Source organism: Pseudopipra pipra, chromosome 3 (assembly GCF_036250125.1).
Source record: "Pseudopipra pipra isolate bDixPip1 chromosome 3, bDixPip1.hap1, whole genome shotgun sequence".
NCBI lineage: Eukaryota > Metazoa > Chordata > Aves > Passeriformes > Pipridae > Pseudopipra > Pseudopipra pipra.
In genome coordinates this window covers 80,440,226-80,466,009 of record NC_087551.1, presented here as the reverse complement: position 1 = coordinate 80,466,009, position 25,784 = coordinate 80,440,226, and the positions used below count along the sequence as shown (strand labels likewise).

At 41.7% G+C, this 25,784-nt stretch overlaps 1 protein-coding gene across 4 annotated transcripts in view; it reads left to right on the top strand.

Annotated features, from left to right (window-relative positions):
- The window catches only part of HTR1E (5-hydroxytryptamine receptor 1E), a 39,058-nt gene extending 17,340 nt beyond the window's left edge, over positions 1 to 21,718 (top strand). For all 4 annotated transcript variants that reach the window (XM_064650051.1, XM_064650050.1, XM_064650048.1 and 1 more), the window contains one exon: positions 15,632 to 21,718. In XM_064650051.1, the coding sequence (XP_064506121.1) occupies positions 15,794 to 16,888 (1,095 nt within the window). In that variant the 5' untranslated portion in view covers positions 15,632 to 15,793 and the 3' untranslated portion in view covers positions 16,889 to 21,718. The remainder of the gene's footprint in view (positions 1 to 15,631) is intronic.
- Positions 21,719 to 25,784: the final 4,066 nt, after the last annotated feature.

Sequence of the window (25,784 nt, the reverse complement as noted above, 5' to 3'; positions counted from 1 at the left end):
TTCTCATCCTCCAGCATATCCCAAATGAAGCATCTTCCCTACCACTGTGGGGAGAGCCACAAAGGGCCCTGTGGCCCAGTCATCCCACAAAGAGTGGGCAAGGAGGAGGGCAGTGCCAGCCTCTGGCCACCTGTAGCTGCAATCTCTTCTGGAGTTTGGGATTGCCAGGCTGCACAGCAGGTTGGTGCATCTCTCCAGGGATTTATCTGGAGTTAGTCTCCTGTTGTGTTTTGTGGTTTATGAGGGATAAGATTCACTACCCCAGCAGCCTGCTCTGCTGCCTGTGCCCCTGAAATAGTACTTAGCATGAGAGCAATCTGGTGTCCCACAGTCCATGGGATGGTGGGACTTTGCTTCTTGCACGGGCTGGAGCATCACAGAGATCTAGTCCATGTCTTCCAGCCTTTGGTCAGATGGGCTCACATGCCACAGTAGGTAGCAAATGGCTGTGGCAAAACAGGGGTGTTGAGCTAAAGGGAACAGACCTACATACCTTAAACTTACCTAAGAAAAGCTGGTTACTTTAGCTGCTGCCCAGACGAAGTGTGGTACTGCTGCTGCTGTCATTAATTTAACATTGTTTATTTTTTTTGCCTAAAAGAAACTTTCCTAGGCAGTCATGGATTTTCTATTTAAACTAGAATAGGTTGAGATGATGGTTCCCTCATATATTTTCTTGTAATATATGTGACAATTGTTTTAATCGTAGAGTTATGTAAGTTTGCTTCCTGAAGTCATGTAGTCTAACCTCCCTCTCCAAAAGTAAAAAATACAGGTTAGTCACCTGCAAGTGTATTGTGCCACATAAGGAATCACATTAAATGATTTTTCAGGAGTTTTAAGGTGTGCTGTGAAGGGAAGCAGCTGAGATATTACCTATCTCCCTGTTGCATGGGAATGTTGATCTACTGCAGGCTCAGAAGGCTCTGCAGCAGAATCTGGACAGGCTTGATCAATGGACCAAGGCCAATTGTACAAGGTTGGACAAGACCAAGTGCCCAGTCCTGCATTTCAGCCACAACAACCCCTTGCAGCATTATAGGCTGGGGCAAAAGTGCTTGGAAACTGGCCCATTGGAAAAGGACCTGGAGGTGCTGGTTGACAGCAGCTAAACACGAGCCAGCAGTGTGCCCAGGTGGCCAAGAAGGCCAATGGCATCCTGGTTTGGATCAGCAATAGTGTGGCCAGCAGGACCAGGGCAGTGATTGTCCCCCTGTACTCCGCCCTAGTAAGGCCACACCTTGAGTGCTGTGTCCAGTTCTGGACATCTCAATTTAGGAGGGACATGGAGGTGCTGGAGCTGGTCCAGAGAAGGGCAAAGATGCTGATGAAGGATCTGGAGGGTGAGTCCTACAAGGAGCAGCTGAGGGAGCTTTGGTTGTTTACTCTGGAGGAAAGGAGGCTCAGGGGTGACCTTATCACTCTCTACAACTACCTGAAAGGAGGTTGTAGTGAGGTGGGGATCAGCCTCTTCTCCAAGGCAACTAGTGACAGGACAAGAAGAAATGGCCTCAAGTGGTGCCAGAGGAGTTTCAGGCTGGACATTAGGTGGAATTTCTTCACAGAAAGGGTTGTGAAGCATTGGAATGGGCTGCCCAGGAAGGTGGTGGAGTCATCAACTCTGCAAGTGTTTAAGGAAAGACTGGACAGGGTACTTAGTGATATGGTCTAGTAGACAGGATGGTGTCTGGTCAAAAGTTGGACTTGGTGATCGCAGAGGTCTTTTCCAACCTAATTGATTCTGTGGTTCACTGCCACCAAGGATGCTGCAGCTGGAGACAAAGGATAATGGGTTATGGCCAATACATAGCAATGAGAGTCTGCCTCTGACCCTCCCATCTCCTTTCTCAGTGTGTTCAGGTGCTGGAACAAGCTCCCAGCAGAAAGTGGCTGTGCCTTGGACCCATTGGGGAAGTCCTCAGCAGGACAGGACAAACTTGATGCCCCGAACTCTGGGGCAGGTGTGCTGATAGGATGTTTCAGCAGGGGCAGAGCTCTCCTGTGAAGGACAGTCAGGATTTCACATTCCATCAGATCTATTTTGTTTTAGTGATTTCTGAATTCTAAATTCCTCATCATAAGTGGTGCCATGTAAGTCCAGAAATAAACTCATGTAGCGGTGACACAGAATCACAGCAGCTGCTTTTCTTACCCTAAGTTCTACTGTGTTACATTGGTATAATGTCCTAGAGACTCCACTGTGTGAAGGAAGAATATTTACCTTGCACAAGCTTTGACTGAGGAAAATTTACTCAGTCTGGTAGGGTCTTCTGGACCATCCTGTTCAGAAATTAACTCTCCATCCAATTAATGTCTCACACAGGTTGGTATATGTTTGCTTTGGAGACAGAGAAGAAGTGTTGCCTGGTGAGCAATGTTCACATTTAATGAAGCAGGATGGATGTCAAGCCTGGCAGCTTGTCCAAAAAGGATTAGTATTATTGTCTGTTGCTGTCCATCATCTCTCACTGCAAGCAATACTGGGCTGGGTATCAGCTGTAAAGCTGACAGCATCTAGAAAGTGAGACAGCAAGTCTTCCCATGTGGGATGAGGAAGCCTTAAATGCCATATAAGTGTTGTTCCAGCCCTTGCTGGAGTGAACAGGGGTCATGCAATGTCAGCTCCTTTCCTTTTGTCACCTCAGGGGCAGGTGAGTCAGCATGGTCGTGATGTTCATGGTTAGAATTCAAAATCTCAAACTAATGAGGGTCTTCAGGTCCTTGGACTTTCAGTAAATATTTAGGGAATAACATGCTGGTTGTACAATTACATACTGGTTTTGTATGTACAAAACATACATAATACGCATATTTTTAGTCCCTGTATGAGTTAGAGAATGTATGCTCTTTTAATTTTATAGAACTGATAAATTTTAAAGCATTTTGCTTTGCTATATTCACCCTTGATCCCACAGTAAATTCTACCCAAGCCTGTATCTACACAAGCTTCCTGAAGCAGATGTCTGATAAAGCAAAAGAGACAGACACTCTCCATCTTCTACCCCTTCATTTGTGTGTTAGAGTAAATCAAGGCTTTGCTTGTGCTGCTGATTAAAGTACTCTGGTTTAATCCAGAAATTAATATTGTTCTTAGTGAGAAAAATACATTTGAAATGCACATGGTAGGTGTCTGATGTATTATACCCTTAAAATCAGTCTTCTACCACTGAGACAGGCACCTGGGGGAGCATCGCAGGGGGATTCTGGTTAATTTTTTTTTCAATGACCCTTTCCTTGTTAGCATGATATTAATATCTCTTAATTGTTGTGAGTATTAACTGCTGCAGCAAAATGCAATCCAGGGCAAGACACGTTCACATAAGCATTTTTCTCATTAATAAAAGGCTATGTGAATAGGATGTTATTAGCATGAACCACAATCTTCTGTATTCAGTATAACCAATTTACTACAAGGGGAAAATAGAAATTTAGTATATGTAGTTTATAGCCGAAAAGCATATGACTTCCAGTGGCATTCTGCTGAGAATTAGAGCCAAATACTGTCCTTTTTCTTTCTGCATCATACACACCAACTCCTGTACTCTTCTTCCAACGGAGTTTGATTCATCATGTTTTATTACACCTGCTAAAGGACAACTCAATCATTATAGTGGGTGAAATTTTTTAATTACTCCATATTTATGTTGTATTTGTGGGTTAATTATATTATGCTTTTGGGTTTTGACAGGTAATTATCACTAATTCATATAACGACATGCCTTAAATGGTTGATATTCAATTATTTTCATAATGATTTTTTGCTTATTCTGTATTTACATGGCACTCCAGACAAGTAGTTACAGTGCCAGTTGTGTGATCTTAGTCGCAACTAAAAGTCTCCAAAAGCAGAGCTATGGTTTAGTTGTTCCAGGCAGTGGACAAAATTAAACATTTTAGCTTGGTTGTGTGTATAGTAAGGATTTCAGGGGGAAAGTATGTCTTTGTATGGAAGCTACAGCTAGAAGTAGTTATCACTAAGACCCCGAATAATGTAACTGAGGTATCACAACAGTGGCTGTATTTATATGGGTAACCAAAAAGTCATTTGTATGTGCTGTCAACTCAGGAGTGTCTGGCATTGATCTAATGGTTCCCATGGCTTCCACTACCAACAGCAAAGTTCTGGAAATAAAAGCAGTAAGTCTCTTTTTCATGTGATTTTTCAAGAGCTATTGACCAGGATTAGCTTGAGAATTTTGTTCAAACTGTGGCCTAGGGCCCAAGTTTAGCTAGAGCTTGCCTTAAGACTGAGATGGTAGCATGAGTTCAATTCAAATACAAACTCACATTACCGTAAATGTACTGCAGCAACTTTGGACCCTCTTTCCACATGGCAAACTGAAGGTGAATCAGGCCACCGTGAAGGTCAGAGCTCAGCCAGTCTAATATCTGAATGCCTTTTCATCAGCAGGATTTGCACTCAGAACTTGTGCAAGAAGTGTTTTCTCACACTAAGCAGGAGTCTGTCCTTGACCTTTAGGCTGTTGTACACCACGTGGGCTGCCAGTACTTCATTTCTCCTGCATTTGCAACAAGCACACTGGCCATATGGAAATCCCACGCTTGCAGTCCCAGGCAGCAGGCTCATGCCACCAGCCCAGTGCTTCTCACCAATATGAGACATTTTTTTACATTATTAAGGACCCACAGCACCTTCTGCTACAATAAAACTATTTGTTCAGTCACAAAAAATTTTCCTTTCAAACCAAGTCTAGAGCCGTTGTGAGTCATCTGCTGTATTTTACCAGCGAGAAGTCGGGTGTATGTTCACTAAGGCTTAATCTGAAACCTTTTTGCTCACAGTAGAAGTATTTCCATTGATTTCAAAGGATCTCAGATCAAGCTTCAAGGCCTACTAAGTTTTAGCCTGTCAAATTTGCTCATTTGAGGCCTTTATGAATTGCAGAGCAGTTGTGTACAGAACCAAGTCATGTGGAGATTAAATAAACCCCATTGACACCAGTCCCCTGATATGTAATAGCAGCAAGAAACAAATACCAACTGGAAAAAGAATGCATGTACAGTGACATTTAGTTTGTATAAAGTGATAATCTCCATATAAATGCAAATAGCACCATTTCCCCAGAGCTGAATGTATGATATTCATCGGTAAATATTTGTGTGTCTTTGACATGTCTCTAAGCAGCAGGATGAGAAATTGAGATGGAAAATGCAGTCACAGGTGAGAATTCAGCACAGAATTTTTTTGCAGTTTTTCTCTCAATGCATTTGGGAGACCTTGAAAGGCAGATGCTTCCTTTTCTAGTTAGTGGTTTAAATGCAAAGCAACAGAACTATAACAGACTATGATGTATTAGGTTTCTGCCAGTAGTTTCCTGACCCTGTCACTCATGCCTTGCTATGTGATTGGGCTCCAAGCCTGAGAAACTCCTCAGAAAGAAAAACTAAAGCAGCTAATTAGTTTAGAAGTCTCATACCTATATTCAGAAAGGATTTATGCACCCAGGAGCTAGTGTTTCACCATCTTTATACAAGAGTAGCGATTTTATAGGCCAGAGTTTCAGGGACTTAAGTGACCGAAGCATCTTTAATAATGCAGCACCTGTACATACAGAGGCTTTTTCCTCTGCATGAGGAACAACAGTACAGCTGATCAATATGAGGAATGAGTGCTTGGGCTCTTCAATTAGGAAAGAGAAGATTGAGGGTCAAACTGATGAAAACAGAGGCCTTTAAAACCACAGGTGACAGGAAAGGTGGGGAGGTAATAACTGTTCAACACAGGGAACGAGTCTTCCCTACAAGGCACACTTTTAGAAACATTTAGATTTCCTTTAAGCCATAAAACAGTGAAGATTAGGTAGGATTTCAGGCATGTGCTTAGAGATAATAAGCTCAGTTCTTCTGCAGGTTACAGCGCTGTTGAATTTCTAGAGCCAGCTCTGCATTTGGGCATCAGGAGCTGCAGGAAAAGTCAATCCCATTGTCTTTACACGGTCTCCCACCCACAAACTGCATTTTTCTCCTCTGAGGTGTTAATAAGTGAGGAACTGGACTGTGCCTCCCGCAGGGCCTGTGTTGCAGTATGTGAAGTGTTAGGCTTGCAAACTGTGTTGGGATCTTCAGCTCAAAGACAGTAAAAATAAGGATTGCCAGCTGGGGAGAAAACCCAACTCTTCCCACATCAACTTTGTCTAGTTATATTAGATGTAGTCCTCTTCAGAGGAATTTAAGAAGTAGGTGCTTTAAGAGTTAGCAAATGAAACAGATTTCTTTCTGATGGACAGTTCTTTGTTTGAAACAATTTTACAAGTCCTCCATGATTTCTGTTCTAAAAGACCATGGGAGGAGAATCACAAGGCAGTTTTGTTTCTAGTTACAAAACAAACAAAACATTATTATTTCAAAGGATGCTAATCTTCAAAATAGCTCGTTATTTAAAAAATTACCATTTCTGGAGCTCTATGGATAGTTCTTCCATTCTCCGTGTAACTGCATCCTAAGGAAGTCTAGAATTTTTTTTAGAAAGAGTAAACATTAGTCAAAATGAATTTGAATGATGGATTTTCTTTTTGTAAGTCCATTCAAAAGGGGAAACATAGATTTCTTACTTGAGAAATTAAACTTTTAGTGACCAAGGGGACACTGAAACATTTTGTTGCTGGATCTAGTTTTTAAAGTACGAGGTTTTATTTTTTTTCAGAAGATAACAGAGGGAACTCCTCTCTTTCCAAGTCCTCCAGCACTTTGTTGTGTGCTTCTCTATTTCCTTCAAACACTAAGATTGTGTATATGCTATTCCCAGCTAAGAAACAAGGGATCTCTTCAGCACCAGCCTTCCATTGTTGTGACAGCATGGCCTCTAGAGTCATTTACTGTCATTTTGTTTTAGCTTTAAGGCAAATGTGACTCTAGTTTATTTTGCTTTGGGAAAATATTTCTCGGACTTGTTATGGATGGATCTGCGTCTTGGCTGCTGCCTGGCAGACTTGAGTGATGTGGCTGCCGGAAGAACTGTAGGTTTTGGGGATGGACTCGCCTGCTCATTCATATGTTGTGTGCCTTCATTTTACGGTTAAACCTTACTGACCAGCTTCATGAGCAGCTGTCCCTGGACCACCCATCAGTGAAGGTGTTGCTCTTTTAAGGAGGGCTGTAAGTGCTGAAAATGGCACACTTCTCTGCCCTTCCCTCTTACAAATTATAGGGAGCGATCTTGCAGCTTAGCTGCCGATGTCTGATAGGGTATCTCATTATCCAAGCTGTCCTCCCACCTGTATTTTACCTGATTGCAGGTCTTAGTCATACAGTCAATGAATAAATAGTCTGAATGAAGGTTGAGCTGTAGGAGGAAGGATTATGAAGGGCCCCAGGACCCACCAATACTCAGCATCAGCTCTCTTTTGTTTTGTACCTTTGTTCGTGCCTTGCTGAACCATTCAGTAAGACAAAAGGGAAGTGTAGATCAAAACAGCCAAGCCAAAAGCAGCAGTGGGTATTGCAGCAGCACAAAACCCAGGGCAAATGTCTTCCCTTGGGATAATCACATGTTCCATAGCAAGAGATTTGAGTCTGTCACCAGGTCTTTGAAATTTTTATGGTTCTGTTATGGAAAACATCCATAGCAGGGATCACTGCCATAGTCAATTTTATAAAACAATATAGGTTAAAAAAAATTAAAAGCTTTAACAGCTTAGATAAAAACAGAGGAGAGGGAATGTTGGTAACCCGGCATCTTGTAAAGATGCTTGTACAAAGACAGATAGAACCAAAAACACAAAGAAAAGGTCTTCTTCAGTAGTGAAAAACATTTAGAAATATGAAGTTCAAGGAAGACAGTCTTAGCCACAGGTTTTCTAAAAAAAAAAAAAAATTAATCAGACAATAATGTCTCTATGTGAGAGTGACAGTTAAGCATGAAGGTTGCAAGGGTCAGTAACACTTGCAAGCTGTATTTTTCTTTCAAGATGAGAGGTTAAGTGTGTAGTTTACATGTCTCCCGGGTCTGGCTGTCTATAAATTAGGAAATCCAGGGCTCAAGAGCACCACTGCACTAAGACAAGGTCTGCTGACAAGCGCAGCTCTGGAGCAGCTACATGCTGCTTTGGGGCAATCAAACAAGCTTGCCGCCTCTGTTAGCATAGATGTCATGCACGTATCAGGGGAGAGCACTTCAGCTGACTTTAATCAGGTTAACTCAGGTCACTCATGTAGCTGCAGTGACTGGGAACTCCAGGGCTGAGAATCTACCATTTCTTGGCTGGGTGAATTAACCCATTCAGCACTCCATGCTAATGTAAAATAATGTGTCTGGTACCCAAGCCAGCTCATTTCAGCACTTATACAAATGCAGTCTGCAAAACAAATAGAGACAAATCAAAACATCTTTTTCTTTTCTGCACTGTCAGGCACAGATCTATAGTGAAAGAAGGTTTCTATCTCCATAAAGCACCTCTCTAGAAAGAAGAGGCACAGGAAGAAGGTCTTCTTGCAACAACTTGATGGGAAAGGCAGCACTTACATGTTTTGACAGTGTAGGGTTGTACTACAAATTCTACCCCAAAATATCCAGCAAGATCCAGCTACCCATGTCTCTTGGCTCCATGGTGTGGTAAGTGTCCATAGGTTAAACATCTCAGGATTTAAAGTAGAGCATGAAAAGGGTAAAGTGAAGTGAACTGCAGGGAATGAGCTGAACTTCACATGGGTATTTTGTGTAGTATAAAACAAAACAGACTTTTTAAATGTACAGTGCTAAGGGTCTAAAGTGTTATGAGAAGTGATAATGAGTTTTATTTTTGATGAGTTTATTTTTTCATTTGATTGTCTCTTTAAAGCAAATTATTATAAACTTAGAGTATTATATATTACAAATTATTACAATTAGAATATGCAGCTACTGTAGGTTTTTTGTGAGAAATCTGTATATTTTACCACCACAGTGAATTTTATTTATGGCTGACTTAAAACAGGACTAAATCTGCATTGAGTCCTAGTTTGTATCAGATTGCAGCTCAGCAGCATCTTAGGAGCTTTCACTGCCTAAGATTTACTAATTTTTATATTGAAGTAGATAAAAATGAGTAATCATCTGTGAATGATAATTATGCCACTGCTTGTGGGAGGGAACATGGTTTGAAGATCATCACTAATTATTGTTTCTCATTTGCATGTGCCAAGATATGCACCAGAAAAGCTTACCTCCATCCTGGATGGATTTCTTTCAAAAAAACGCTTTGCAAAACTGCCAGCTTGTGGTCTTTCATTGACTCAGATCAGATTGCACCAGGGTTTTTGGGCGGCAGCACCTCCCCTTTCCCACCAATTTTCTCTCAGGCTTCTAAACTGGGAAGGGAACCCTCCGGGCTGGCAGTGTCCACTGGGAAAGAAGGTTAAGCCTCCCTGACAAGCAAGGAGAGATCCACCTTATGATGTTGAGAGAGTTAAAATGTCATGGTCACTCTGGCATTTGTCCTGGGCTCTTCAGCAAAAGAGATGGAGAGCAATAGAAGATCAGATCCAGGGCCAGAAACAACAGTGCCTAAGCACCGCTTCACAGCTTGTCATTTTAGCAACCCCATAGACAGCATTTAGTTTTCAATGGAAAATAAGCAGAGCCATGAGGGTTACTGCACACACACACACACACACACAGCTGGCCTGCAGGAGCACTTAGTTTTGCTCTTGCACAGGCAAGAGGACATGGACTTACCTTGTTACCCTGAGGAGATGATGGGTTGCTACCAAAGCCATCAGGCCTGGTGGAGGCATTGAAGCAACACCACCAGGGTGCTGCATCCTTCTCTCCCCTGGGTCCCTATGCCAGCCAGCATGGGGAAAAGCCCCTGTCCCACCCAACCATGATCTCGAGTTTGACTCATGTGTCTGTCTGGACAACAGATTGAGTTATTGCCCTGATTTTGGCTGTGGGTGAGCAACACTTACTCCCTTTTTGACTTGTTACCCTTCTTCCACTTTTCATCCTTCTTTTCAGCCTTGACCCTCCCTTTCTCCATCTCAGCCTCTTCCCAGATAGACAACCCTGACCAAATTACCTTCTCCCTATCAGTCCTGGTTGTCATAAATCTGGAATTTATGACACAGTTAATGTAAGCAAGCTCAGCTTTACAGATGATGAAGAATTGAGGCTGCACACACCGTGATTCAGAATTCTCCACAGAGCTCTCTCCGAGTTTCCCCTTTATTAGGGTTCTTTGCTAAACAGCACCTGGTGTTGTCATTCAGTTAACTAGAATTCCCAGGACTTTTTGCAAACTCAGTGTTTTGATTCACACACTCCTTCTCAGCTCCAAGGCCGAAACACTCCCTTTTGGTTCTAATTAACTGAATGCACGTGCTGCTGGCTTAACTTACTCCCACAAGTTTTATATGCAATTATTGTTGCAGCAGCTAAGGTGCTGTGGGTCTGGCAAGGCTGTGCTCCCAAAATGTCCCCAGTGCTCCCCTCTACTTTTCTGTGAATTTCGACCACTTCCCATATAACTCCATCTCAACCACCTGCAAACCCCAGCCATTCCTACATAAATTGTAGCCACCTAAGACTAGTGCCATAACATGACCTCTGCAGCAGCACTGAGCTCCTCAGAAACCCAAAGCAACACCAGCATGCCAGAGTACAGTACAAAGTATTTGGAAATTTATAATCTTCAGTTAAACTCAGCTCTATCATTTGACTACGAAGAAACCATGAAGTCCAAGAAGATTTGTTGACTTTACAAAAGCAGGATGATCTAGAAAATTGCAAGATCTTGCAAAATAAATTTGACGTGAAGGCCTGAATTTCAGAACTTGGAAGAGACAACCTCTCTGAGATAATAAGGAAGAGCATTGGAAGTTTAGCGTCTATCCATAGTTTGAAATATTAGCATTATCATAAATGTGCTAAGTTATATTTTCCATAAACTGTCTCACAAATCATGCCACAGATTCTTGTCCTTCGCAGCTACAATCGTGGAAATATTGAAATTGTAAAGCTCTCAGACCAATTCAGACTTTAACAAAGTCAAATTGGTTTATTGCTGTCAAGGGGACAAAGATGTAGCAGTTGTATAGTGCCATAATTGTTTAGAGAAAATGTAGAACCATGGATGTAAAGAAACTAACCTGTGCTGCACATACACGTGCAGTACCAGTTCCACTTGTTCTCTGCAAGTGATGTTATTCTCTTATGAAATGGTGAAAAGTTCAGTAGCCAAGGAGTGGGAGTCAGTGTGTCCAGCAGAAATTCGGATTATGCTGCTACACCATGGTCCTCTGTGGAAAAGTGGGAGATATTTTTTGGCAGGAGCAGACATGGACATTGCCATCTCGCAGCTTAAAATTGTCCAGTTGCTTTTAAGGGACAATTAATCAACCTCTTTCCCCTTTTTTCCTCCTAGACAGCACTCAACGCCATTAACAATAATCATCTAATATGAAACCTGATTGATTGATTCCCATTTGGAGTAACCCAGATGAGTTTCTCTCACCAAATGCGGGAAATTAATCTGTGTGTGTAAAATCCTCTCTGTAGGAAATGACTGACAGCCTAAAGGAACACAACTGCAAAACATAAACATGGCAGTGCTTTTCATGAGAGTACTTTAAATAACTGTTGTTAATGTCCCTTCCAAGATGTCATTTAGAAAACCACAATCAATTACTATAGTGATAGCAATACTATATATAGCAATTGTACACAAGTGATAGAAATGCTGGAAACCAGCTATTCTTGACTAGAGATAGTAAGATTCTCCTTGTTAACACATGTGGTATGACCACAAACACACCTGCATTTTTAAAGATTAATGATAAGTAGCATTTCAATCCTGCCCTGTATTAATAAGCAAGGTCAGTCGTTGACATCTCCTGGTAAATCACTTCCCATTTTAAAACCCCATCTCTTTTCTGGGCCAAAATACTCCACATAGGCACCATCTGACTCAAAAGTAGAGAGAGAACAGTTGGACAAGCAAGGACAATGAGGGAAAGGCTGGGACACAGGCACTGTGGGAGACTCGACACGAGCCCTGGCCGAGCCCCTAGAAGTAGTGGGTGAGTTGGCAGCAGCAGGTCAAGGGATCTTGAGGCTGCTCCAGCACAGGAGGTGAGCTGGGAGGCGAACAGCCGGGGCTATGGGACCCTGTGCATTCTGTAAGGCAGGAGTTGGAATCAGATCATATAGAAATAAGGATGGCCTGGAAAGAGGAGCAGCCAGGGTGGAAGAGCAGGTGAAAGGAGCCACAAAGCCTACAGTCAACTAATTATAACTGACTAGTTATAATGCCAGTGTGTATCCTCATGAAGTGAGGACAAGAGGCAGATACTTAAGCTGTAGAAGAAACCTTCATCCCTTAAAAACTGAAATGACTTTTCAGCATTTAAATATACTTTCTTAATATTGGCTTAATACCATTCTTGTATGTAGTATTTATGTTATTTGAATTGCTAAGGGCTCATTTCCTATAAGGAGCTTGGGAATTAAAACTGAATTAATTCCCCAGTGATGGGTTTTGACCACAAACCGATGGCCTTGCATGATCTGAGGTACCTGTAGGCTGGTGTTCTGCAAGGGTGATGTTTTGTTTATATTTTTCCCTGTCTTCAATTATTGCAGTGATTTTCCAAGGAAAAAAATGCTGGCCCCACTGAGCAGTGTGCAGATTTAAACAACCAAACTCCCCCATTTCATCAGCAGTATCCTTTGTCCTAAAGGAAACCTGGTGCTTGGTCTGATTAAGTTTGTTTAAAGACAGGTTAATTAAGGAAAGAAAGAATTTATTTTTCGGAGTATCCTTGTGGTACAGAGAACAGATAGAGCTTAGAAAGGATTTCCCTTGGGATGCATCAGTGGGAAAGGCTATCCTGGGGAAGAACCACAGCAATTCAGCTCCTACTGGATTAAAGATGCATATAGACAGTGCTCAGCAGAGAAAATGGTGGGGAACACACAGCATGGGGAGATGTGCCAGGACCATGAAACTTCAGAGCCCCTAGAGAAGTGAAGGACAGGAAAAAGAAATGCTGCTTACATCAAGAAGCATCACGAGCTCTCCTGTGGGTGGACTGGCTCAGTAAGTGGTTGTGGAAGACATGAGAATCCCATGGTGTCTTCAGGTGTCTTTAGACCAGTGTGCTTGTGGATGGGTTACACTCGTTAAGTGATAATGCTGAGGAAAGTTTATTAATTACAATTGCTTCTAGTCTGTTCTCCAGGAGTTTAGGGAAGTAGAGAAAACCCTTATCCTCTGGTCAAAGCATCAGACATAGTAAGGGTGCAAACTAAATAAATCAGGATCTGGCTTGACAGAGAAGACTCCCATGAACAATTTATGAAAATGTTTGAGCTGAAGTTTTGACTTTAGGCCTAAACAGTCAAATTGCCATTTCCAGTCCTGAAGACTGATGGATGGATTTCCATCTGACTTCTCCAGTCATTTTTTAATAAGCAGGCTTGATATTTTCTCCGAGGGTATTCATATTTTAAAGCAGTTTAAAGCAGTTTCTTAAGAGTGGATTCTGCCTTAGGGGAAGGTGGTTTTGCTGTTCCTTGGGCAGAATTTAAAACTGACATTTTGCTAATCCAGAGTCTATAAAAATACAAATCAGCTTTCCTAGAGCCTATCCACGAATAGCAGTTTTTTCTAAAGTTTCTATTTTTGATTGTTCCTCATTCAGCTCATTCTGAAGATGGCACTCCAATTTCTGAATAAGAGCATATGTACAGAGCTAAGCAGTTGACTAGCTTTAAATTCATAATTTCTCATTCAATTTCTTAATTCCTTATTAGCTTCCACGTTCAAACTCTCTCTCAGAGCCTAATCCAAGTCCCACTGGTGTCAGTGAGAATGGGTTTTACCTTTCAAATTTAGCCATCTAAAAATCTGGCATGTATTCTAAATGCAACTGTGGAGGAGCCACTTGTAGTCAAAATAGAGACAATCAGCATTTCCAGGACATGATTCATAACATCTGCCCTAAAGACTTGTCTTGAGAGGGGACGAGTGTATTTCTGGCAGCCGCTATCTTATTCCCCTGCCTGTTGAGGGAGCCTGTACAACCAGTGTAGAAGCCTTCTTACTCTTTGATAAAAGAAGCCAGGTGATGAAACTCCAAAGCAATTTAATTAGAGGTGAGATAAGAAAAGGATTTAATTCATGCCTCCAAGGCATGGGGTTACAAGATGCGCACATGGCCTCTGCCTCAGGTGATTACAATTTATAACACTGTTTGTCCAGTCCGAGGTTTTCCCACCCTCTGGCTTTTGCCCTGGTCCACCCCCAGTCCACACCTGGGGAATTGAGGCTGGGGTCTTTTTGGGACCACCTACTTTGTCCCCCTAGTCTTCCTCGGAGCACAGAGGGCACACATTCACCCAGTTCTTGGCTGTATCTTGCGGTTTAGGCCAGAGTACAAGTGTTCTCTAAACAGAACAGGCCTACCTTGACAAGAGACTAAACATTTCTAATGGAATTCAGGGGATATTTGATATGGGGAGCATGGAATGGGGTAATAGGGTTAAGAATCTGTGTAATTGCTATGGTAAGGGAAAGGGAAAGGGTAAAGGAGTACGTGCTGCTGTTTCTAAAATCTACTTCTCCTGTATAACTACTTATAAGACTTATAAAAATTAGAAATACCAAAAAACTAAAAGGACTTTAAGGCATCACAGGGGAAGGAATCTTTCTGTTTATTTTCATGGGAAAAGATTCAGACTTTCAGTTTTCTACATCCTTTCTGCAAGGTAAATTACAAATGAGTAAGCAAAGCCCCAGAGCATATCCCAAGTTGCATCTCATGGACTGCTAAATGGCTTCAATCAGCATTTGGGATGTATGGAAAAGACATCTGAAATCCTGAAACAGCATTAAACGTTGGGGTTTTTTTTAATTATTATTCATACCTTGCATCACACTGGGTTCCTTGACAGGGAGCACAATTAGATAGAAATCTCAAAGCAATGGCAAAATCTTTTTGTCTGTCTTCTTTAAAGATGCTCACAGTGAGCTATGTGGAATGTCAGGAATAATTAGACAAAACTATATAAGCTCCTAGCAACACTAATGTGATGTGTAAAACTAAGCATTCTCCATAAAGTTTTAAACATTGTTTGAAACCTGCATGATAAAGGTAACCTGAGAAATTTTTAAGCACAGTTTCAAATATATTAATACAGACATGGATATGAAAAAGCAGAATGGAAAACTGTGAAATGCCGGCATGCCTCTGCTGCTCGTTTTCAAAGGTGATACATAGAAGTAATTGATGACTCTCATACAGCAATTGAAGTGAAAAGGCAAATTTCCTCAGCTCTTCATCTGCTGGAATGTATTTTAACAAGCAGGAAAAAGACTAGCTCCTGGTATCAATAATTCACAAAGATTACAGACATGTTTGTGAGAAGGGACCTCCCACTTTAAGTAAAATCTCCAAAACCAAAGAAGGAATAACCATTTCATATCATCAGGAAATCTGGCCCGAAGTGCCCTTTGGAGAAGGAAAAAAGAGAACCATGAATGCAGAGAAAAGGGGGGAGAAAAGGCAAGTGAAAAGAGAAGAAGGAAAACCACACCAACATTTTATTTGAGATAGTAATGTTAGAAATGTAGAACTCTGTACCAAAAGGTGGGATTATCCTTGATTGACTAATAGATGTGATTTTATCTTCTAGGAAAACAATGAATAGGAGGAAACCTGGAAGCTTTTTGCTGCTTTGTTGAATATGGGATTATAAAAAAAAATTGCACCTGGAACATCTCTCTAAATGGATGACTTCTGAACCTGCAACCCTTCATTACCTGAAGCAGCACCTTCTTGCATCCTGGAGGAGAAAATGAATTTCACAAATTGCACCACTGAAGCCAGTGGGGCTGCAAAGCCAAAAACAGTAACTGAAAAGATGCTTGTTACCCTGACCTTGGCCACAATCACAACCTTGACTATGCTGCTGAATTCTGCTGTAATTGCAGCAATCTCCACAACCAAGAAGCTCCACCAGCCGGCAAATTATCTCATATGTTCACTAGCTGTGACAGATCTCCTTGTTGCTGTTCTCGTCATGCCCTTGAGCATCACTTACATAATGATAGATAAATGGACTTTGGGATACTTCATCTGTGAGATCTGGCTTAGCGTCGACATGACCTGTTGCACATGTTCAATCCTTCATCTGTGTGTCATTGCATTGGACAGGTACTGGGCAATCACAGACGCTATCGAATACGCCAGGAAAAGAACGGCAAAGAGAGCTGGGCTGATGATAGTCACCGTGTGGGCTATCTCCATTTTCATATCAATGCCCCCTTTGTTTTGGAGAAATCACCACAGCATCAATATTCCCAGCGAGTGTCGCATTCAGCACGATCATGTAATCTACACTATTTATTCCACATTTGGGGCATTTTACATACCCTTGACTTTGATCCTGATCCTGTACTACAGAATTTACCACGCTGCAAAGAGCCTTTACCAAAAGCGGGGTTCAAGCCGCCACCTCAGCAACAGGAGCACAGACAGCCAAAACTCTTTTGCCAGCTGCAAGCTCACACAGACGTTCTGCGTCTCGGACTTTTCCACGTCTGACCCGACCACGGAGTTTGATAAAATCAACGCATCCGTGAGGATCCCACCTTTCGAGAATGACTTGGACCTGGCTGGCGACCGGCAGCAGATCTCCACGACACGGGAACGAAAGGCTGCTCGCATTTTGGGGCTGATTTTAGGTGCTTTCATTTTGTCCTGGTTGCCCTTTTTCATCAAGGAACTGCTTGTGGGCCTCCACATTTGCACTGTCTCCCCAGAAGTAGCGGACTTCTTGACCTGGCTCGGATATGTCAACTCCCTCATCAACCCTTTGCTGTACACGAGCTTCAACGAGGATTTCAAGCTGGCCTTTAGAAAGCTTATCAGGTGTCGGGAACATACATAAAAATACTGGGAGATGATGATGCTGACATGACTCCTAGCCTTAAAATTGAGCAAAATAATTTGACTTTGTCACCATTTCCCTTGATAAAAGGGATTTTTGTGTTTGCCTATTTGCTTGACTTATTGTCAGCCTGTAATTCATTATGCTGTTTTTTTAATCTCTAGTGTTATTCATGGTAAAGGGTTTGAAATAAATTTATTCTACAAAGGAAAAGATTTTTTTAGAAATGAAACAACAAAAGAGATATTACTATTAGATACTGATGTTTAAGACATTTTTGTAATCAATGATTCAAGAAGCAAACAACGGTATTCACTTTTATACTTTTTCCATTTAAGAATCAAACATCTAAATTGTCATGCACTGTAAAACTGAACCCCATAAATACATATTCAAAAATTAATAAACACTTCATGATCATGACAGCTAAACAACAAATCTTTACTTTAAATGGCATTCTGTAACAGCCACTTAGAAGGAAAATTACCACCATTTCCACTTTGGGCTATAGCAGAATAAACTATTCCTTTCTTCAGGAATACACTCCCAAAACAGAAAGCAAAGTTCAGTTCATTGCATCCGAAAATTAATCTCATTTTTTATTCCAAAGCAATTATTTAGGTGACTGTCTTCATATAATATTCCAGATTTATCCGAAAAGAGTTGGGCAGACACCTCTGCAGTTTGTTTGGGAATTGAGAGGATGCAGCTAGCAAGTGTCACACTTGTGAAACTAATTGCACATCTGACTGGTCACACGTTTAATACCACTAACCTTATTTCTTCAGACCTTGTATTTTGGCCGGTTCTGGAATGATATTATTCACTTGTGCCACACTTCACCTGGGCCTTGTAGTGAACAACCCCATGTATTGATTGATCTTACCCCACTGACTTAAACAACTGGAAATCTTTTCTAGCTAACATTAATACCTAAAAAGAGGGAAAAATTAATCTCAGTCACTGACAATGTTTTTTAGTGAGGAAGCACAGAGATCCCGTATGGTTTTTCCTTTTTGCAGCTTGTTGGAGGTGGAAACTGTTGATTGAAGTATGTTCTTATCCTGCCTATCTATAAAGCTTCCAAAGCAGCTCCCCAGAGTACCTATGCTGTTAAGGAAAAAAAAATAGCTGGGAATTAAAATAAAATGTAGTATTGTTAAGAAGTGCTGTAGAATAATTTTATTTTTTCTTTCAGCAAGCTCAATGGAAATGATTATCAAAGAAAAGGATTGGGCATAATTTCCTGAAACAAGGTGAATATGACAGGGAAGACAGGACATATGAGCAGTTGTGGCTAGAAGAGAGTAGGTTTTGGTGTCTCTTGAGTCATTTCCTGCTCTTCTACAAGGGTGCCTAGCTGCAATAATGATCAGAAAGGGAAGAGTAAATATGCAAGACTGCCCCAGCAGACAGTCTGAGCCAACCCAAGGCACTCAGCTAAGATGAGGCAGAAGCTATACCCCAGCCAGCTTCCTTGGGCTGTCACTGGGGCTAAGGTTCAGCTGTGGGCTGCACAAGGGTCTTTGACAGAAGAAAGAAAGAGGTGGGAGTGGCAATGCTGGTGAAAGGTGTTTCAGAGTGGAAAACCAACAAAATGAGATAAGCTGCCAGCTCTGACTGCTGCTCCTAAGGGCACACAGAATAATTTAGGTTGGAAGAGTTCTCTGGAAGCCAACTAGTCCAACCCCCCTACTAAAAACAAACCTCCAAGTGGCACCAACCCCACAGCTTGGCACTGCTGCTGCTATGTGGTGTGCAGTCATGTTTCTTGTGGAAAAGTAAGGGCTCACTTAACTCTGCTGCCAAGACTGATGCTCATTTAAAGCGGTAAGTATGGCTGAAGGGCCAGAAATGGTGAACATGACCTCCACAGCAGCTGTCCTAGGTAGGTAAAAGTGCTTCAGCAATATGTACAAAAGTTGTAAAATACAGGTGCTGCATCATCTTCATTTCTTCTGATGTCTTCCTTTTAGTATCTGAACTCCACTATTACCACTCAAACTACCAATCAGGTTGAAGGCTGTATTCAATTTTAATATTTAGAGGTAATTAACAGGAAAAAACAGATGGATGGCTAATTTCCGTGCTTCCCTGTTAAATAAAGACTCACCATTCACTGCCAACTGACTACTGCTTTTCTAATTAAGTCATTAGCTAAACACAGAGCTGTGTTTTCCAACAAATGCCACTAGACTAATGAAGATATATGTTTTGCCCATGCTCACAATCAAAGTAAAGAACAATATAGAGGACTGGTTACTTAAAACAGTTTAACTTGATCAGAAGTCACCTATCTTCTCATAAGAATAAAAACTTTTGCTGGTCTGGCACCATTGGTTGACAACATTTTTTTTTCTTATGTTAAGTGTTTGCTGCTTTTACAAAAGGTTTGGAGACATTTCTTTACTTGTCCATGGCAAGTCCCCTTCACACTTATCCTGGATCTGGCCCAGCCACACTATGTTGTGCAATACAAGCTCTTCCCAGCAAGCTCTTAGTGATGTATCCAAGGTCTTCAGACTACATCCGTTTTCCATAGCCTCTCTAAACCATCTTGCATCCTCAGAGCCTTATTTTCACTAATGGTCCCCTTGCGAAGTTGTCTTTCATTACAGACCTGACTCCCTATCCTGCCTTTGTGTTTCTGACTGTTTAATCCCTAAATTGTTGTGATCCTACTAGAGCAAGCCCCTGTTTTCTCCCCCTATCTCAGCACTGTTATCAGAATTCCCATGATTGTGGCTGTTCAAGTCTGTCAGATTTTACTCTGTCTTATATGTGTCCAGGCCATATCCTGAAGCTTTTTGCTCTGTGTAAGCAGCCAGTGCTTTGGAGTGAGTTCATACTAGCCTTGAAGACTGCATCCATCAACCAGTTTCCCTCCCCAAAAGACCTACTCTTCAAATGCTATTTTACCTGCTATTTTTATCTTGTCACCTCCCTTCTGTACCTTTCTTTTTGTTCCCTTTCTTCCATATTAAAATTGACCCTCATATTACTATTTTGTGGATCTGTATCTTCACTTTTAGGCACCTTTACCTGCACAGGTAACTCTATTTGCACTCATCTGCTCTTTTGCCAGTGCCAACCTCAACTCTCTTCTCTGCAAGCTTTGTCTTGACCACCTCCATACACTTGCCACACTCTCCTATTCCTTGCAGCTGATTTTTTTTCCTTCTCAAAACCACTTCTGATACAACTCCTGAAAGGAAAACAGTCAACATGGGCAGTAGAGGAATAACTATGCATGTATTGTCTGTCCTTTTTTCTCCATCCTTCCCACATAGATTACGTCATCTCCCAGGGTGAGCTACCTCTCTGTCTTGGGCACAGCACATCCTAAACACAGCAAAAACATGTTAAGAGCTGTGTATATCCTGAGCCACTTAGATTTGGTTCGGGTACATCCCTTTAGAGCTGTGGGTTCCTCACCACAACGATGTACCTAGCTGTTTCCAGCACATGAGATCAATTTCTTTCATCTCCCTGAATGGAGATAGATGATGGGATTGAACTTTCCAAAAGGTTTAAAACAAAGCCCACGTCTCACCAAGTTTACTTAAAAGGTTGTCACTATTCAGACTTCACTGCCATGTACCTGAGCTGTCCAGTTTTCCATAGTTATCACTTCTTAATTCTCTGTCCTTTGGAGGTACAAGGAAGAAACAAGAGCAACAACAACAACAAATTGACTTTATTGAGGAGAATATGTTAAAAGAATAAAGCAATCTTTTCTAAGGGCTCTATTTCCACTTCTCTATTTTCAATCGCAGTTATCAAAGAGTAAAGAGCATTGCAGTGTTGAGGTGAAATACAGGCTTCCAGCTGAAGTGGAGAGATTGTCCTTGTGCCTATGTATTGTTTAACCACTGTAAATATCAATAACTGACAAGCTGGTGTGTGTTCATCCTTTACACACACAAATTATTTCTATGAAGAATTATCTTAAATTCTTTTTTTGTTTAAAGAAACACAGTAAATATTGTGATATCTTGTATTGGAAAAGTAGTATTTCATAAGAGTCCCATGCAACACAGTCACCCTTTATAACTGCTACCTGTTTTTCTCTTGAGGCCAAAAATAATAATTTTTTTAAAAATTATCTGAGTCTAGATAAATGCCAGGTTCATGAGCTGCAAAATTATTCTTTAACATACTTTACGTACATCACATTGCAAGCATAGTTCCCTTTCCCTCTTACAGTGCTAGGGGATCTTTACTTCTTCATTAATCCCATGTAGGTGATCACACGTAGATGATGCTACATGATTAAATTACTCCTTCCCACTCAGTTAATTTCTATGCTTCTATGAATCGGGCCTTAAATGTACACTTTTGATGTTGCTGATGTAAGTAGAAGATGTAACCATGAATGAGCTGTGGGGAAAAAACATGATTAGAAAATTATATGAACCTCTTCTCAGAGACCTAAGGGAGAAAGATTCATTTCAACTTTTTTCCTACTTAATCACTTTTCTTTCCTCCTCATTTCACTATTTCCTGATCCGTGAATCCTGTTCATTAATTTTTCCTCCTGTTTCTTATCTCTCTCTCCTTCGTTCCCTTTGCAGCCTTCCTCAGCATCACAGCAGCATCTAATAACCTATAGCAAGAAGCAAGGCCACCTTTGTGCTGTGTTGATACACAACCTAAGCATCACTCTGCTCTTGATTTTTGGAAATCAGGTTGCAGGCTCTGTTCCATGGCACTGCTCTGCACAGATTCTGCTTCAGTTTTGTTGTAGTTTTCCTACAAATCAGATTTTTAATGTACATTGAGATTCTTCCAAATGAAAGATGCTGTGTATTAAACCATGATTTCTTCCCACATGTCACAATTTTAGAAGATATCTTTTTAATAATTCCCTCTCCTCTCCCATGGGGCTTCTATCAGTAAAAACTAAAGTCACAGCTAGCATGATTCCCAGATGCAATAAGCAGTGTTGGAAATGCCCCCCTGCACCACTCCACTCCTCCCACCACCCCTCACATTTCACACTCTTCCAGTGGCTTGCACTGCGTTCTTAAAACGCATTAGCATATAGATCAGCTTTCTGAAGTTTTCGTGGGTTAATTTCCTGCATGACAAATTTCAAGCCTCATTTCTATCTCGTGCAAGATTCCATGTCATTGAGATACTCAAATCTTCCAAAGTACTACGCCTCCTGTACTTATTTCGTACACCACATGACTGCAAATGGCACATATTTCTATGAGGTGAGGCATAAAGCACTATCTCCCTCCAACTACACTTTATAAGAGATGCATGTTTTGTCAATTAAGAAACAAAACATAAATTCTGTGAAGAGGGGGGACAGAATTTCTATTCCTTTGTAAACTGTTGTTTTGCACATAATTTTAAATGACTCAGCTTCTGAATATTAATTTTAAAGGAGCACTAAGAAACAAAATATGAAACTTGCACCCCTGCAGCAAGCAGAGTGACCTTCCAGTGGATTTTACAATTAAAAAATTGTTTCTCTCCAAAGCTTTCTACAGTGTCCTTTTCAGGTTAATAGAAAGTTATACACAAATGGCTTTCACTTTCAGAATGCCACTAGAAATATTATCCCAGTCCTTTAAAGGAGGAACAGCCTTCCGAGCTGCTAGAGTCCTCGGATAAGCCTCAAGGAGCTTATTTCTTCAATAAATAAAAAATGAGGCCAACACCTCCAGCTTGAGAGGTTTTAAATTGAACTGATCACTAAAATAAAGTCTGTCAGCTAGAATTTTACTTTTATTCATACATATTCCAGTACAGTTCCTTATTCTTTTATTGCTAAGTCTGCATATGAGAAATAAAAAAAATCACTTTTTAAATTTAGAGTAACAAGAAAATACTGTCTTATTTTTGTAATTTCAGAACATTTTTATATGATGACTGGACAGTCATTTTGAAACAGGCAGAAAGAAAAAATTAATCCAATTAGGTCACAGAAGTTAATCTAGGATTGCAAAATAAAGCATGGTTGTCTTGGTCTGATGCTTGCATATACACACAAATCACAGATCAAAATCCTTTAATTTTTCACTACAGCAGTTTGGCTACTTGCTCAAGAGCAGTTATCTGTGGTTTTAATTAAGATTGGTAGGAGGCTGTACCCTTTCCTACCACGTATGCAGACCCCATGGGCAGGAAGGGAATAGAGACCTGGGACTGCATGGTTGGCAGAGACCACATCTTGTCTTCCTCTGAGCACTGGGGACATGGTATCACCGCTGTCACCTGCCTTCCTCAGAGCCCACTCTGCCCCCAGCCAAATCATGGCTTCCCCCTTCACCTCTGGGGCAGGTGAACTCAGGGCACCTCTGACCAAATAAAAGTGAGAGGTATGAAGGACAGGACCACTCTTCTACCTGGGCTGTGCACTAAGCAAGTGACTGGAGTTGTGTCCCCCAAAACCCATTGAAGCAGCAGGTGCAGGACAGAGCAGGACAGGCATCTGGACAGGTGACAGACTGCAAACAAGCTGCGTGCATAATCACCACACCCTGGGCACCTCTCAGCAAGGCACAGTCCCCAAGGCAGGCACTGTCCCTCTCTCTCCATGTGCCAGCACACCAAACCTGCTCCACGCCAGCAGCCTTGCTCAGACCTGCAGCAGAGACCCCCAGGAAAGCAGACCTGCCTGGACGGAGTACATGCTGCTGCATCCCTGCTGCATTCATCAAACCCTTACGGCACATTACAGCAAGGCAAGCAGCAGCCAGGGCTGAGCATTGCCCCTCAATGGGGTTGTGCTCTGTCAGCCTGTGTAAAACCTTGGGCCGCAGCATCCTGACCAGCAGCACCCCAGTTAATGTAGAAAGGCCACATCAGCCCATGTTACAGGAATGTTTTCGCTTCACTCATCTGGCCTGCTTTCCTCTGCCAAACTCTTCTTTTTATGGAAGGGAGGCACATACCCCCAGGGCAATACCAGATCAACTCAGGTACAGTCACATCAGAGACAATTTCTAAACCTCCCCATTCCCTAAAGCAGACTAACAAGTTCTGACATTCTACAGATCAAAACATAAGAAGGAGATTCAAACCCACTGTAAAAGAAAGCACTGTTGTCCTCCACATTCACCAGTCCTGGCTGGAAACAAGCCGTGTGTCTCCTACAGACACTGCAGAGACTGTGCAGGCTGACAGGTACTGAGAGTGGATACCTGTTACTGGGACCAAACCTAGCTCCCACACAAAGACAAACAAAGCACACAGAGACAGGCAGTACTTATCACTGAGGCAACTGAAAGGTTGTCTTGGCAAAACCTCTGGAAGGGCTGAAAAAACCCACCACACAGTGACACCATTAACCCCCAAGCACTGCAGCTGGGATTCCCGACACCTTGCACGGTAGTAACCGATGTCCCCAAAAGCAACCATTGCTGAGGCCTTACAGTTGAGGTGAGAGCCTGTTGAGGTGGCAGCAACTTCTCAGCTTAGTGCCCAGCTTGAACAGCTGAGGAAATGCAATGGAAGAGATCAAATGCCTTTCTTTTCCCCCGAAACAGGGAACCACAAGCTGGTGTCACTGCAGCCCCAGAGCAACCACAAACTGGCAGCCTTACTTCTCTCCACCCTCCAGATGGGCACAAGCATGGAATAAGGGAGTTTTGGCCACAGCTGATAGCTTGGTTCACCCTTAAAAGTGCTGTGTGGCAACCACCAAAAGCAGCCATGGCACTGAGCAACAGTCAGGCATGTAAGTGCACACAAGAGAGTTCATGGGGCACAGAGAGGCCTGAGCAGCTCTCACTGACTCTCCTGGCTATTTGACATTCTCTCACCTCCTTCCACATCCATGTTTGTTGCTTTTCCTCTTGCTCTTTGGAAAATCCATCATTATTGATGGAATCAGCACAGTGGGACACCCAAGTCTGACTGTCTTCATGTCAAGCCCCTCGAGATTTGAACTCCTCAAGATTTGAATCAAACTTTACAATTTTTTTCAAGTAGCTATAGCTGGACAGTTATGATTAAGTAACTGCATTGTGAACATTGTATGCTTGGCTAATCTTTTGTTTTAAGGAAAAGGAAGAAAATCTGAAGATGTTTGGATGGTAGCCACCAGGAGTGAAGTCAGCAGAACTGAGCAGTAACTGGGGGAATGGTAGTTCTGGCAGTGGGAGATTACAATCACCAGCTCATTGACCACCTATTCAAGATGGACACCAGACTCAAATGCAGGGAAAAACTGTGCCTGCAGACCAATTAGCATGAGACATGAGAGATAAAGCTAGCAATTAGGGATTTGAGTACCAATTAAAAAGTTATGTAATCTGTAAGCAATGAATGCTGATGCCTTTGTTTATTAAAATGTAAAAGTATGTAAATTTTTGATGATCAGGGAGCCAGCCTTTTGTGGGTTACCACCTAGCTCCCTACTTTGCACAAACTAGAATAAAAAATTGAAAAACCTCACCTCAGTGTGTGAATTGGAGCTGCACACCAATTCACTGGGTAACAAGCCTGCATTTGGGACAACAGTCTGACATTGACACCTCAAGTCCATGGTAATGACTAATAACACATAAAGGATGGAGGTCCTCTGGGCCAATTTCAATCCCTTTGGAGAGTACAGTTATTTCTATATTGTAGAAACAGCCTGTAAGGTATCTTCTAAAGGAGAATGGTTTGGGAGGGGACAAAGTTTTGAGACATTCTGGAGTGTAGTGATCTGTTCATCATGTTTATATATTTATATATATGTTTATATATTGTACACCTATAAAATTTTGGAAATTAGATCTGAAGTTAAACAAGTCAGTGGTAAACCTAGTACTGTCTTCAACTACCTTTGAGTCAGCCTCTTGATGCGCAAAATTCGGAGCTATTTTTGAAGGCTGTTTGAAAACTTGAATTGTAATCTGACAATAATATCTGAATGCTGATTACTTTAGATGCG